This window comes from Mus musculus, chromosome 13 (genome assembly GCF_000001635.26).
Source record: "Mus musculus strain C57BL/6J chromosome 13, GRCm38.p6 C57BL/6J".
NCBI lineage: Eukaryota > Metazoa > Chordata > Mammalia > Rodentia > Muridae > Mus > Mus musculus.
In genome coordinates, this window is record NC_000079.6 from 56472691 (window position 1) to 56487781 (window position 15091).

The following is a 15091-nucleotide window of genomic DNA, read 5'->3' on the forward strand; positions in this document are numbered from 1 at the left end:
GCCCAGCTAGCAGCACAGCCTTGAACAAGGTGTTTAACATCCTGTTCTAACCAGGAGCCACGGACACCAGGCCTGCCAGCAAGCCTGAGCTTTAACTTACAAAGGTTTGGAACAGGCCACCGTCTGCAGCACAAATGTGAACTCTTTGAAGATGTGAACAGCAACGCCGCCCTCCTCACCTAGTCCCCAAAATGGAGGAGATGGTGTATCTCAGATGACCTTGGAACACTCATTGGAGACCCTAAGAAATGGTGGGATGGGGACGGTCTCCAAAGTCCCAGGCATAGGGTCAATAAAAATTGTTTCCAAATACATACCTGGGATAGAGGACTCCCTAGAGTCTCGGGGAGATGGCACCTTCCTTCCTGTCCATCCCTAGTTCTGTGTCCTTCCATGCTACTCATAGCAGAGCCGTGAAGCTCAGTGGTCAGCCCTGTATGGGGTAGTTCGTTGTCATGGGGATGGCTTGAGGAAGAGGGTCCCAGTCACTCATAAACCATCCTTAGGTTTCCTCATGAGTCCTGTGTTATCAGTCCATGCCCTTTCAGGATCCTGGTAGCAGATCCCTTCCTAGAACGGAGCTGTGCTATACTCTGCCCTGATGTGTATCCTCTAAACCTGGGAGCTTGCTTTCTGTTTACAAGGAGCTTCATAACCAAAGAAAGGAGATGCGCTCTTCCCGTGACCCCTTGTTTGAACATTTACAAGCAATCCCACACAGCCTTCCTGACTGACTGCAGCACGTGGTGATCACTACCGCATCTCTGTGGCATGAGAGCCATCTCCGGGTGGGTTGTCCAAGCCTAGATCCTGCTGGCTGAAAAAAGAGAACTCGTTATGTGGCCCCTCTCCTCTCAGGGCTACTGTAATCTGAACAGACCTCATCCCGAGGCAGATGCTGACAACACCTGTAGAACCAGCAAGAACAAATTACTGGAGAGTAGGAAGACCCAGCCATCTCTGCCCAGTGCCAGGTGGGCCACAGCCATCATCCTGAGCTTGGACTCCCTCCCTCCATGATTGCAGACTGTTTCTCTCCCCAGTCTAATGATGGAAGGAAGCAGCAGACCATGGACCAGGCAGCCACCATCTCTTTCAGCTCTGGATTAGCACCTGAGAAAAACAGGCAAGACATTCTGTGCCCACGGATGATGAAAACCCAGCATAGACTTGCGCTCCCAAATAAAAGCACCGTAAGCCCCTTGGGTTGTTTCTGTGTGACATGCAGAGCTCTCTCCCTGGCTTCTGAGAGATCTTGGTCACCTTCCTCTCTATCCAGTTTAGGTCTGTGGAGATGTTGCCATCCCAGAGAGAAACCAGTGTGTGTCATTTTCTTCCCGGTCCTCGAGATTGAGAGGGAGGGCTCGGTGTCTAGAAAAGAACATATAGGATAGGAATATCCAAAGATTCTCTCCCAAGCCTGAGCAGTGTCATGTGATGGTGTCGTTGCGTGGCAGGTGACAGCCAGAGCTTGCAGGGGTGGGTGTTCTGTGGACATGACTTTTATGTGGAAATCATAATAAAAGGCACAGTCTGCTTTCCAGTGTGACGTCGTGCATCTGTCTTACCTCCTTTGGGAACCACCTAGGAGGTAGCACTGCTATTGTGTGGCATGCGTCCACATGTGTGCTTGCAGCAGCCACACCTACCGCACCCCCCAAACCCCTCTCAGCACACACGGCTGGATGTGGCTTCAGAGTCCTGCCCAACACTGTCACCTGGGCAGCCACCACCAGCCACGCAGAAATGTGGTCCAGGGTGATCTTATACCCCAGTGAGGAACTGTCCTCACAGCCATGTAAACAAGCCTTTAAGATCTTCCTTGGGGGCTGGAGAGATGACTCAGTGGTTAAGAGCACCATCTGCTCTTCCAGAGGTCCTGAGTTCGATTCCCAGCAACCACATCGTGGCTCACAACCATCTGTAATGAAATCTGACGCCCTCTTCTGCTGTGTCTGAAGATAGCGACAGTGTACTCCCATACATAAAAGAAATAAATCTTTTTAAAAAAAGATTTTCCTTGGTTTGCCCCAAGGAAGAGGTAGTAGGGGGATCCACCACCTCTATGTGATCTAGACCGAGCACCAAATCACAGCTGCCTCCCCCACCCCACCCCACCCCAGAGGCTGACATAGCCACTCTCCCCTGTGTAGATCACAGGTGTTTCCTCACAGTGCTCTCTCCACATCCATCCTCCACAGCTCTTGGAGTTCAAAGCCCCCTCCCCTGGGCAGCTCTGAACCCAAGGCTATGGAGCCCCTGGTGACTTAGTCATCACACGTGTGTTGAGCACCTGCTGTGTTGCAGGCACTGTCTCCAGGGGTAAGAGCGGAGGAGCCCCAGCAGAGTTTTCATTCTAGTTTACTAGACTCTAACAGGAAGAGGCTGGCTTCATTCCCACCACAGCACCACGGGCAGGTACTGAGGGTGCTGGCAAGGAGATGCTCCTGGTGTGTTACAGGATGCCGAGATGGACCCAGAGTACTTCCTCTATCCCATTCCAGGATATGTCGTGTAGGCGTGCCCTGGTGCCTGCCTTGGCTGCACAGTTGGGTTGGAAGAGTGGTGTGTTCAGAGGCCAGTCAGGATCTCCCACTGTGTGCTCCTAGATAGGCAGAGAGTTTACTCCTCTGTAGTGAATGCATAGAAGGCAGCTGGAAGCCCTTCTGCTCGTCTGAGACATCGCTTGCTGTACAGTCCTTGCGAGATCCCATGTGCACATGAGAAAACAGGAGTGGAGAGGAAGGCAGTATCTTAGAGTCATAAGAAGTTAGATTTTGGTCTTGTGGGACACTGTCTCTCAAAAGCCTGTTTGGCTGATATGCCATAGAATCACCACTTGATGGCAGCAGACATCAACTAAATCCCAAGGCTGTCTGCTAGCTGGTGACCTGTAGAGCATGGGTCCTGGGCACTTCCCTCCCTGTCTCACTGTTCGCCTTGCCCCAGGGTGCTGTCCTTTCCTTGGGTTCCAGCCTCAATGCCTATCTGCATAATCTCCACATGTTCTGCCCACGTGGGCTTCTCTTTTCCTCATCTATAAAAAAACAAACAAACAAAAACAAAAACAAAAGCCAGTCTTCCTCCGCGATTCGGGGCTGCTCAGCTTTCTGCTCGGAGGTTGACAAAGGGTGGATGATGTATCTGTGTACCCTGGGCCTGGTCTGTGTGAAACCCCGAGAGCCCCAGCTGCCCCTTGGTGTCTTCATAAGCATGCTTTGGAGTGGGGTAGATGTAAATACTGAGTCGGTCTTCGAATGCTCAGGACACAGGACAGGTTATTGGTCTGGGTTCTAACTCCCAGAATCCTTTGTGCTAAACTGTTGTCAAAGAAGATTCCAGAAGCATGTGATTCAGTTGTGACATTCAGGGAGCTGTATACCCAGAGAAGCGTGACTTCTGGCCACTGGCCGAGCATAGAGAGGGCTCACTGGGCTTGGTTTCCCTGAGCATGGAGGGGGCCCCTCTGGGTTAGGTAACCCAAGTCCTAAGAACGGTGTTCACGGTCTCATAGCACGCCATCTTTCCTGCACCTGCATGCTTACTATGGTTGTGGAGTCATCGAACCGCGTCCTTGGGTGCGTGGATGCAACTTGTTTTTATTTTCTACCTAAATTTAACTGTCCTCCTCCTCCCCCCAGCTGGCCTCACTTCTCCCACCCCCACCCCACTAAGCCCCATTCTATCCAATACCCAGGAGTGGGTCTGGGGTGTGATTTTGCCACTTGTGGGGAAATTTTAGGAATTCCAAGTGAAATGTTCAACTCAAGATGGCTCCCTTTTCCGTTTGGAGGTGACTTTGGATTCTGAGGCTGGGATACAGCCTCAAAGGATACAGCCTCAGGAACCCCAGGTGTGCCCTCCTCATCCCAGGTGTGCCCCCTCCTTACACCAGGTGAGCCCTCCTCACTCCAGGTGTGCCCTTCTCACCCCAGGTGTGCCCTCCTCACTCCAGGTGTGCTCCTTCCTTACTCCAGATGAGCTCTCCTCACTCCAGGTGAGTCCTCTTCACTCCAGGTGAGTCCTCCTCACTCCAGGTGTGCCATCCTCGGACTTTGTCTGCAGGAGTGAATCTTTTTTTTACTCAACTTTACAGACAAGCCAAGGGAAAGCACCAAGCTGGCAGGTGGTTTTGATGTGGCAGCAAGCCTGGGTTTCTATTGCTCGGCCTCTCCCCCTTGCAGTAGCTGGTGTTGTCTTCTGAGACCATCCCAACCACCAGCATCCGCCTGCCCCTCCCTGCGATCCTGAATGAGTACAGTCAGCACAAACCACAATGAGTAGTCTGACTCAGAAGACCCAGATGCAGGGGAAACCACCCGGGTTGCCATGAAGCCAGCCAGTCAGGGTGCTGCAGAAACCTCTGTTCCTCCTGGAGATGACCCAGAGCCAGAGGGAGCATATGTGAGCCCCAGGCTGGAGTAAAGCTGTCTTGTACACTCAGCTCCTCAATCCCTTAGCGACACCCTGAAACCCAAACAGCTCAGCCAACTCAAGGTTGTTGTGACTCTTTCGGCTGTCAACCTTAACCTATCCGTGTGAACGTTCTTGGGCTTTGAATATTGATGCGTTTAATTACAGAATTTTGCCCCAGGTCCTGTTATGGGTGTTATGTAAGGATTGGCACATGAATTGTGCATTAACTTTTGAAAGGACTAAAGTGGGTGAAATCTGAACCCTTTCTGACCTTTGCTTGCTGGATAAGTGAGTCTGCCCTGGGGCTGCGGTGAACCCATCTGACCCTCAGGCTGTCAGAGGAAGTAGTGTAGAAATCTCACACAGATAGGAGAGCGACAGAACGGGGTGGGCAGAGAGAGGGGTTGGCAAGCAGAACCAGCTGGAAGTGGCTCTCTGCTTTTCAGTTTCCACCAGCTGAAGGCTCTTGGGAACGTCTCCAACCTGGAAAGCTTCGACTCTCATGCTTATAAAGAAGAAATGCCAGTGTCTACTTCCTGCCAGTCCCGAGTTCTGCCTCCTGGTACAAACAGAAACAGTGCAGAATGTGAAGTGTTTGATCTGATGATTATTGTAAATGAGTGGCACTCCCTCAGCATCTCCTGTCTATCACACATTGAGTGATAAGTTTGGAAGGATTTGCCTCATTTTTGGGGGTGGGGGTGGGGGGCAGGAACCACAGACCAGAGTTAGGCACAACACAGACTCAGACACCCTCCTTATTCAATGCCCTGTGTAGAGGCATTGAATAATAGTTCTGGAACCTTCATGCATGAAGACAGAACCCAGGTTCTGTTCCCCCTCACACCTCTGTATCAGCAGGTAGAAGGGGAGAGGACCATTTTCTCTGCCAAAGATCCTATCCTTGACCTTGTGTCTGCCAGTGTATCAGTCAGGGCTGAAGGGGCCAAACAGATGGCCTGAAGTCTTCTATCCGGGATAGGCAGGTAGTATAAACCTGCCTGGAGGTGTTGCAGAGACACCCACAGAATGTTCTGGGTCCAATCTATCCACCAGGCATGCATATTCTTGACCCAGTTCCAGTTGTGCCCTTGCACCCTGGAGACCAGTCATCTGTTCAGGCCACATTCACATGGCGCCTCCTGCAGGGCAGTTCAGTGCTAGTCCAAGAGTGAACGGAGTTGGTCCCTGGAGAGCCTGGGTATGATTGGGAGAGGCAAGCAGGCATGCTTAGCAGGCCGTGAGCATCGTGGGACAGAGACCAGGAGTGGGTACTGCGGTGGGATATGTAGGGTGTTAGGCTGAGGGGAATGGTTGCATCCGCATTCTGCCAGTCATTCAGTATGATTCACGGATTTTGTTGGCTGGCCCATGGTGGGCACTCTCTGAGCAGGTTCCAGGTAAATAGGCCACGTTGCTCTCACACTTCCCTACTTCAAGCTCTCACCTGAAGAGACCCTGTTCTGGGACCCAGCTCCAGACGTGGTGCCAGGCCTTTGCACTCTTAGGTTAAAAAAAAATACTTTAAAAAAATTATATGTAGGTGTGTTTGTTTGCATGTGGGCATGTGCACATGACTGCAGGTGCCCTTGGTGGGCAGAGGCATCAGATCCCCTGGAGCTGGAGTTACAGATGGTTGGGAGCCTCCTGCCAAAGGTGTTGGGAACTGAACTTGAGTCCTCTGGAAGAACAGCAAGTGCTGTAACCACTGAGCCATCTCTCCAGCTCCCATGCTCAGATTCCCAAGGACTCTCGCAGCCTTTGGACTCACCAAACAATGGTCCTTTCTACTTTGAGGCCTCAGAACTTGGTAGTGCCCTGTGTCTCCCTCATGCTGTTCTTAGCCTCTGCTGCTCTTGTCTGCTGTCACCTTTCAGGCTGTGCCCCCCTTTAACTGCTGGCCTATAGACCAGTCAAGGCTCAAGCCTCTGGTTCTGTGCTCTGGCTTATAACTCTGTTTATTACCAAGTCTTTGCTCCATCCTACCTATGCAACACCGGGAGCTTCATTTGCTCTGAGCAACAGGAAGGAGTAGGCACGGGGAAAGGGTCTGGAGACAGCTTGTCTCTCTCCCTCCCCGTGGATCTTTATTCCAGATACCTTTTACTTCTCCCTCCCCATAGTTCCAAAAGCAACTGTGAAGCAAAAGGACACAAAAGGGCCTTGGTCTAGAATAGCTTAGTTTATTTCTTCACTGTAACAGTTAAGGAGGGGAGGTTTTGTAAATTCAATAAATAGAATAAATAGCATCTGTCTTCATGGTCGGCTTTTCTGCCTTTGCATCTCTGTCTTCTGGAACGTCCCCAGGAGACTCTTCAGAAATGACAGTGTGTTGCCTGCCATGGTCTGGTTGCATGGCTTTTCGCAGGAAAAGGACTGCAGGGAGAGAAGTGGGCAGAACAGGGTGAGCATCCGCAGCCCACTTTGCAGCAATACACTCCTAGCAGCCCAGGACCAGCTTCCCTCAAACCTGGTGGCCAGTTGAAGGGCAGGGGAGAGAGGAATGAGATGGGAGGGAAATAAGAAGGTTGATCCTGGGCTAGCTAGCATTTGGTAAGACCATGTAAGTGTTAATTTGGGGTCACGATTCCAGGAGTCTGTGCACGTACACACACGTAGTTCTGAGTGAGACTTTGGATTCACATAGACCAGGGTTTAAGTCACAGCGTTGTCTCTTATAAAATACAATAGCATCAGAAAAATAACTTTCCCCGGGCATCACATTCCTCCCTATGGAGCTGGCGAACAGAGCTAAAGCTGGCCTCTAAGGCAGGTGCTCAGGGTAATGGCTCACGTAACATAGCCAAGGCAGGTGCCACTAGGGGCAGAGATATGTGACTAGGCTGGCCAACCACAGCACTTGGGACTGCTGGTGTTCTCCTATGAAAGGACACACAGGGAGAACGGACAGCGACGGGCCACTGCCTCAGGAACCAGGGTGTATGCTGATAGTCAGTAGGGCAGGTGGAAGTACTTACCTAGACCTTGGTGTCTTTTCTTTTACAAAACTTTTCAGTCATTCAACAAACCAACACACACACACAAACCTGACTCAGAGGCTCCCACATCCTCGATTAGTAAAGTGAATTTTTAGGATGATTTAGTGCTGCATGAGTTACAGTCTGACTCTTTTGAGTCTGGCTTTTGCTTACAATTAGGTGAATTCTTTCACTATCCAACAGGTGGAGAGAAGACATTGGCCACTTGGGTGTCAACGGTCTCCATTTAACCAGGGGAACCACAGACCCCAGAGCAGATCTGTTCCACTGCAGTGATCTTGTTCCTGGTTACATTTTTTGCCTGACCCCCTTCCAGCCTGGGCCTACCTGCTCTAACTTTATCATCCTCTCTCATTTGCTTGGATGTGAGCAGACAGTTGTTGCTCTCAAGGCCCCCTGCCACAGGCTCTGACCCAGAGGCCCTACTTTTGTCACACTCAGACAAAAAACTCACCGGACACGTGATGTTCTTTAGGACTTCAACTATCCTTTTCACCCGATGGAAAACAGGCAAGAGTCTTGATTTCTGTGTGGCATTGGTCAGCTGTAACAGTCCCTCCCTGTAGCACGGTGTGGTACAATCATCCTGGTAAATAACAAGGACTTATAAAAAGGATTTATAATAAAAACTGCCTAGGACTGCTTTCAGGAAGAATCGCCAAGAGGATTTTAAAGAGCAACTTAATTTAACCAGTGTCGCCCAAACTCATGCTCTTCTTCCTGGCCACCCGAGGAAACTATCTTAAGTAATTTGAGGTGAGGTCAGTTTCCCAGTGACATTCCTGAGGAGACTCCTCAGGAAATGTAGACCTGATGCCCTAGCAAAAGTGGTACTGCATCTGTCTCGCACCTGGTGGCCCTGTCCAGGTCCAGTGGCTGAGTGTTTGAAAGTCCAGAGAAAGGAAAAGCATTTTCTCATGCCAGCTGATGGGACAAGCCATTTGCATAGGACTCCTGTTAGCCGCAAGCTACAACCCTGCATCGAGAAGGGAGGGGGTAGATTGGACCCTCCCCTAGCCATAGAACTCCAGCAAATGGGGCTTCTGACTTCCATGGGGTTCTAAGCTCAGCTTTTCCCTGGTCCAACTTGAAGAGTGAGCCCTGCAGTGGCTACAGGCCTGGGTGACTGCTCCCTCATCATAACCAGGAGTTAGAATAGTTCCAGAGCCTCCTGCCTTCCCCTTCCTGCCAGGATGGGAGTTGCTCTCTTAGGGTCCCATTCGGCACCAAACTTAGATACTGTCTTCCCAGAGGACAGTTGGAACCATTTGGGAGCCACTAAAGACCAGCAAGGAGAAGCAGAAGGAGGGGGAGATAGAGACTGGGAAGGGGAAAGAGTAGGAAGATGCCAGAGAAAGGAGGTGTGTGTGTGTGTGTGTGTGTGTGTGTGTGTGTGTGTGTGTGTGTGTTTGTGATATCTAGATGATCCCTGCCTGATGTTACTATTTTGTTTGTTTCACAAATCTGGACTTACCACAGATCAACCAGTAAGCAATATTCTTTTCTTTTTTCATTTACATGCCCATTTATCTCAGAAGATAGTCAATACGTTTTAGACACTGAAAAATATCCAGATTTCTCAAGGGCATGATGCTAGCTTAAACATATAGTTGTGTGTATGATGCATATATAAATATAAGTTTTAAAGGTGGGGTCTATACTTTAACAGTCCCACTTAAACAGTAATTTAGAATTTAGAATGTCAAATGAGTTGCGTGATTTCTCTTCAAAGCGTAAACAGTGTCCCCTGACCTTTTTCCGACTATACTTACAGTTGGGACGGAGAGACACAAGCAGCTGGTCACCTGCAAGAGAGAAATCTCAGCATGAGCATTCTAGCTGTGAACACTGAGAGAAGTCTGGAAAGTTCTAAAGATTATTCACTCACGTTGCCGCTGCAGCTGCATTTTGACGGTGGATCATCCTACAGTAGGCAAAGAGATAACCCCCAGTGAGTTGAGCCCCCTTTGCCATCCTCCAGCAGATGACTCTCCCCAGTCCCCTAAATCTACCTTCAGATTTTCAATAAGGTAATTGGTGTCTCTGATGCCCCATGTGGTGCTGCATCTCTGGCCCAGCACAGAACTGAAGAGCAAAACAGAGGCAAGGATGTATGTCACCAACATGTTGACGGGAGTCTGGAACTCAGTCTACCAGCATCTTCCAGTCTAGCTGTATTTAAAGCTCTTCAAACCGGGAAAAACCCTGACATCAAACTGATACCCAGTGCCCACTTTTTTCTCTGTAAGTTGAGGCCAATTGAGATATTGAAAAAAAAATCAGTCTGAGTCACTTGACAAAGGCTGTCTTATGCCAGGAAATACCATTCCTCAGAAAAGATGCTCTTCAAATAGTCGGGTTCTGAAATACTAAAGGAAAAGTTAAAGATCTAGCCCCAACCCCCTTTAAAAGCAGGAATTCTGGTTGTGAGAATCAAAACACTTTCCATGAAAGCCCAGGTCTGTGTTTTCCCCTCCACATTAGTGAGAAATGCTGATAGACAGTGAGTTACAGGGGTGGTAATGAAGGGGTCACACTGGGGATATCAGGGGAAAGCAAGACTTGCCTTTCACTCATTGGGGTTTTCCTCTGGCTATTGGAGCCTCAGTTTACTTGATTGCTAGATACTCACAGTATGTCAGGCCTAGGAACAAAAGTTCTACCTCGTACATACACCTCTGAGAAGTCGCTCTATGCGAGTATATGAGTTGTTTTCTGTAAGTACGTGGATGCTGGAACTGTGCTTGCTAGCATTGGCCTTGAGGATCCTTGGAATCTTCACAGACCATGTATACATGTGTACTAGGCAACATTAGGTTAAAAACACAAAACAGCTCAGTACTAAAACAGGGTACCCCCTATCACCTAGAGCATTCACAGCATCTATCAGCCCACCCCAGGCACTTTATGTAAATAAACACCAAGTGAGGTGGATACTAAGTTGCCAGTGGATACTAAGTTGCCATTTTCATTTCTACCCCTTGAGCCACTGGATACATCTTAGCTACCAGGTCCTCTAGTTCATCACTAAGACCAGACAGCACACTTCTGTGATGTACTGATGCAAACACTATAATTATCCTCAGGATTTTATACATAGGGAAACTGAGGTACAGAGAAACAATTGCCCCAAAGTCGTACAATTGGGAATCTGTAGGTTCTGAATTGCAAGTCCCAAGTGCAGGTTTTTGGGGGCTGCAGAAATTGAACTCAGCCAGGCAAGCATACTGTTCTAACAAGCTACATTCTGACAGGCAAGTGGTATGTGTGTGTGGAGGTCAAGAGACACTTTGGGGGAGTCCATTCTCTCCCTCTGTCTTGTCTCTGAGGCAAGGTCTCTGGTGTTTTGGCTATGTTGTATACTCCAGAGTAACTGGCCTGCAAGTTTCTGGACAATTCTCTTATGTCTTCTGTTGTTGGCGGAGCTCTGGGGTAGCAGGCAAGTAACACAGCATCCTGCCTTTTCACGTGGGGTCTGGGAATTGAGCCTGGGCTGTCCAGTTTGTGCACTGCTGCTTCTCCCAGTTGTGCCATCGGACAACTCTCGAGTGTCCCTCAGCTGCCCTGCCCTGCCCTGCTCTGCTCTGCCTTACCCACTCCCACCCATATTCTAGGGTCTTTATGGTCTGGTCCTCCAGTCCAGTTTCCACCCTGAAACACCTGGACACTCAAACTCTGACTAAATGTTTGTTGACTGACTTCAAACATTAGTTTGAAACTTTTTTTTTTTTTTTTTTTTTTTTTTGGTTATTCGGGTAACAAAGTTTGCCTCCTGCACCATCAGATCAGCAGGCAAGAAAGAGGGTCTTTGGCTGAGCACACTGACTCTAGTTGTCAGCAGGAATAAGCCCCTAAGCTTTGCGCAGTGTGAGGGAGGGTGGCAGTGGTGCTTTTGTTCAATTTCTTTTCTCAGGAGAAAGGGGCACTCTCAGAATTTGGCTGTACAGTGGGAAAAAGAGAGTCTTCTTAGAGGTAAACAAGCTAGAGATGGATGGCTTCTTCCCAAATTTCCCAAATCTCACAGCTTAGTCCTATATACTTACTTGCCTTTTGCTGATGGCCTCCTAATCTATGGAAAGCACTTTTGTTTCTAAGTCCAGTGTAACTTTAATTTTTTTCAAAGCCTTCTTTTAGTGATGTTCTTAAATGCTTTAACCTCCCTTCTAGACCACCATCCGCCAGAGGTAGTGGAAAAGAAAGGACATGGGGGAAGTGGACTTGTTTAGAAATGAGAGAAAAAATCCCATCTGTGTCTTCAGGAATTGAGCAGGTCAGGTCACAGGTCATCAGCGGCAGCTCGATCCACTTGCAAATACTTCAGGGATACACCAGCAGTCCAGTTCGATAGAGTCAGGATGGCAGCAGCAGTGATCTGACATAGCAGAGACAGCCGGGCCTCATCCTCAGCACAGGGCAGCAGGAAGGAGCAGGGCCAACAGGAATGCCAGGAAAATATCTCGGCTGTGCCTCTCTCAGTGAAGTAAAGATCAGCAAAGATATGCGACTAAGAAGTACTTAGCTATGTAAGCAAGCCCAGCCTCTGTCACTGTCCGTTAAGTCCTTTGTATACTCCTCCCAAACATTACGTGTCCTCCATGTGTATTGCCTCAGATGCATCTGTGGAAGTGGCAAGAGGCGGCAGCACACCACCAGGAGAGTTTTTGGTGTTTCTCTCTATGGAGCCCCAACAAATGAAGCTCAACTGTGCAATGTAAGGTGGACCAATACGTGCATGTCCTTAACAAAGAATCCTTCATCCTGCGTCCTTTCACGTGCTTGCTTTAACAGAACATCTTTTTACCTGTGTCGTCTTCAACAAAACGTTCCTTCACATGTTTGCTTTAGCAAAATATCCTTTCACTTGTGTCTGCTTCAGGAAAACACTTCTTCATGTGCTTGCCCCAGCAAAATGCCACCCAACACAACTGACTTCCCAAAGAACCCTTAAGTTTCTACTTCAGTTTGGATCTACACCTCTCTCTGACAGAACTCTGGCGAGTTTGGTATGGCAATACAACTAGCTAAAGACCTACTTTTTCCTCACAATTTTGCCGCAACAGGATCTTATTTTAATCCTGCCTACTTACATCACCTAGAAAGATCTGCCCTAACCCATTGTCCTTGTGTCACCATTTGGCCACCACCCAGAAGAGATGGTGCAAAGATGGCGTCCATACCTATGGGTACTTCTTAGGCTGATCACCTAACTTGTTCAGTTCCAAGGAATCAGGGTAGAGACATCATCCATTCAGGGCTTCCTCCCAGAAAGATAACACTGTTCAATTCTGAATACATATTCCAGCAGTTAACCACAGTTTGGAAGTTTGGTCTGATCTGGTTGCTGACCTCCCTCAGGACATGTTGATATCTCTTACCGCCTCTGTCATCCTTCACCTTGATAAGCTCTGCCTGGACTGCCCCTCCTCAGCTCTCTCCTATAGAGCTTGCTCTCATTTGCCAGGTTTTTTCTGACCACAGGAATAATTGCAAACCTATGTGTCCAGAGCTCCTTAAAATCGATACAGAATGATTGGATGTATTTGTGAGACAACCAGGTGTTGATATTTCAGTGCATGGATACAATGTGTCCTTATCACCAGCCAAGACAACTCACTTTCTAGCTCCTATCACTTCTATACATTTAAAGCTTCTTTATAAACAGGTTTTTTTTTAAAAAAAATTTTATATACATGACTGTTTTAATTTTACCACATGTATGCAGTGCCCATGGAGGCCAAAGAAGGCATCAGATGCCCTAGAACTGGAGTTACAGATGGTTGTAAGATGCCGTGTGGGTCCTGGGAATCAAACCCAGATCCTCTGCAAGAGAAGCCAGTGCTCTCAACCTCTGAGTCCTCTCTCTATCCCTATATTTGGAATCTCTTGAGTTCTTGTGCTTTGGTGAACTACTATTTCCTCCTGATAGGCTATAGTGCACTGGAACTCCCTCCTCCTTGCATCCAACTGTGTCTTGGTACCCATTATCCATCTTTTAATCCATCTTCTCCTCAACCTTTCCTGTCTTCCAGGATTATCATTCCACTCTTGTCTGCTGTGAGACCTAGGGTTTTGGTTTCCATGTGTGGGAGCGCCTTGCTTTTCTGTGTATCCTGTCTCACCATATTGTCTTCCAGTTGTGTGCATCCTGCCACAGGTGGCAGAATTTAGTGTTATGGCAGAATAAATTCCTTTGCACGGGCACACAGACATATTCTTTTTCTCTTCTTCTGTCTGTCATAGACTTGGATGCTGATCTTACATCTGAGACGTTGCATTAGTGCCATGCTCTGCTTGTTACATGCTCTAGTCCTTTCCTTTCAATAGAACCAGGTGTAGGATTGCGGATTCTCCAGCTAGGCTGACCTTCATCTTTCTGAAACGTGGACACTAAGCTGTCTGGACTGATCTACCTTCCCACCAGCAGTGCCCAAGTTCTACCCTGCCTCTCACCAGTCAACATTTACTACTTTTTAAAATAATGGATGAGATTATCAAGTAAAATAAATCAGAGGCATATTAAATAGGAAGAGAGGGCCTAGCAAACACAGAAGTGGATGCTCACAGTCAGCTAATGGATGGATCATGGGGCTCCCAATGGAGGAGCTAGAGAAAGTAGCCAAGGAGCTAAAGGGATCTGCAACCCTATAGGTGGAACAATATTATGAACTAACCAATACCCCGGAGCTCTTGACTCTAGCTGCATATATATCAAAAGATGGCCTAGCCGGCCATCACTGGAAAGAGAGGCCCATTGGACTTGCAAACTTTATATGCCCCAGTACAGACAGGGGAACACCAGGGCCAAAAAGGGGGAGTGGGTGGGCAGGGTAGTGGGGGTGGGTGGATATGGGGGACTTTTGGTATAGCATTGGAAATGTAAATGAGCTAAATACCTAATAAAAAATGGAAAAAAAATAGGAAGAGAGGGAATCAAACCACCTGCTATGAAATGGCATGATATATATATATATATATATATATATATATATATATATATATATATATATATATATATATTTTAAAAAAATCAAAACTCTACAAACCCCACCAAAAGACACAGGTAGAGGGATGCAGTGAAACTGAAGGATATAACAATCCATCATAAAAGCCAGTCATATCTTATACACTAATAATGAGCTTCCTCAGAAGATATGAGAGGCATTCTATCTATTCACAACAGCAGCAAAATTAAAGTTAGAGAAGACAAGATAGCTGCCTTGGGATGAGCAGGTTTGGGAGGGCAAGCCCATAGTCCCAGCTACTTAGGATGCTGAGACAGCAAGATGGTGCGAACCATTCAGGGCCAGCAACAAACAAACCCCCAAAGTCTAGAAATAATTCAACCGAAGAAGTAACAACAAGTCCTGTAGTGAAAATTACAAACCACTGAAAACAGAAACTGAAGATGGTCTGTGGACACACCAGGGAAACCCGCATATGCCCGTGCACCGAGGGAATGGATATATTTAAAATGTCTATACTACCCAAAGTAATTTATAGGTTTAACACAATTTCCATCCAAATATCAAAGGCATTCTAAGAGAAACCGGTAAAAATGGAATCTAAAGTCATTAAGTGCTCAGCAACTACTGATTAAATGACTGATAAATTTGCTCTTGTGAAAACTCTCATGTGTACATAATATATATTTCTTTTACTTGCTATCCCATTCAGAA

At 47.8% G+C, this 15091-nt stretch overlaps 1 protein-coding gene across 1 annotated transcript; it reads right to left on the minus strand.

Annotated features, from left to right (window-relative positions):
• Nucleotides 1-6586: 6586 nt before the first annotated feature.
• On the minus strand, nucleotides 6587-9567 carry Il9 (interleukin 9). Its single transcript, NM_008373.2, has 5 exons — nucleotides 9428-9567; nucleotides 9304-9339; nucleotides 9188-9220; nucleotides 7870-8001; nucleotides 6587-6792 (listed from the first exon to the last, which is right to left on the minus strand). The coding sequence occupies exons 1-5, from the start codon at nucleotides 9539-9541 to the stop codon at nucleotides 6673-6675; spliced, it is 435 nt and encodes a 144-aa protein (NP_032399.1). The 5' UTR covers nucleotides 9542-9567; the 3' UTR covers nucleotides 6587-6672.
• Nucleotides 9568-15091: the final 5524 nt, after the last annotated feature.

Excerpts from the sequence above, each read along its gene's own strand:
- Il9 (NM_008373.2), bottom strand. The coding sequence starts at position 9,541 with ATGTTGGTGACATACATCCTTGCCTCTGTTTTGCTCTTCAGTTCTGTG. Across the intron at positions 9,340-9,427 it reads ACCTTATTGAAAATCTGAAG|GATGATCCACCGTCAAAATG; the intron begins GTAGATTTAGGG and ends TGCCTACTGTAG. Across the intron at positions 9,221-9,303 it reads AATGCAGCTGCAGCGGCAAC|GTGACCAGCTGCTTGTGTCT; the intron begins GTGAGTGAATAA and ends TCTCTCTTGCAG.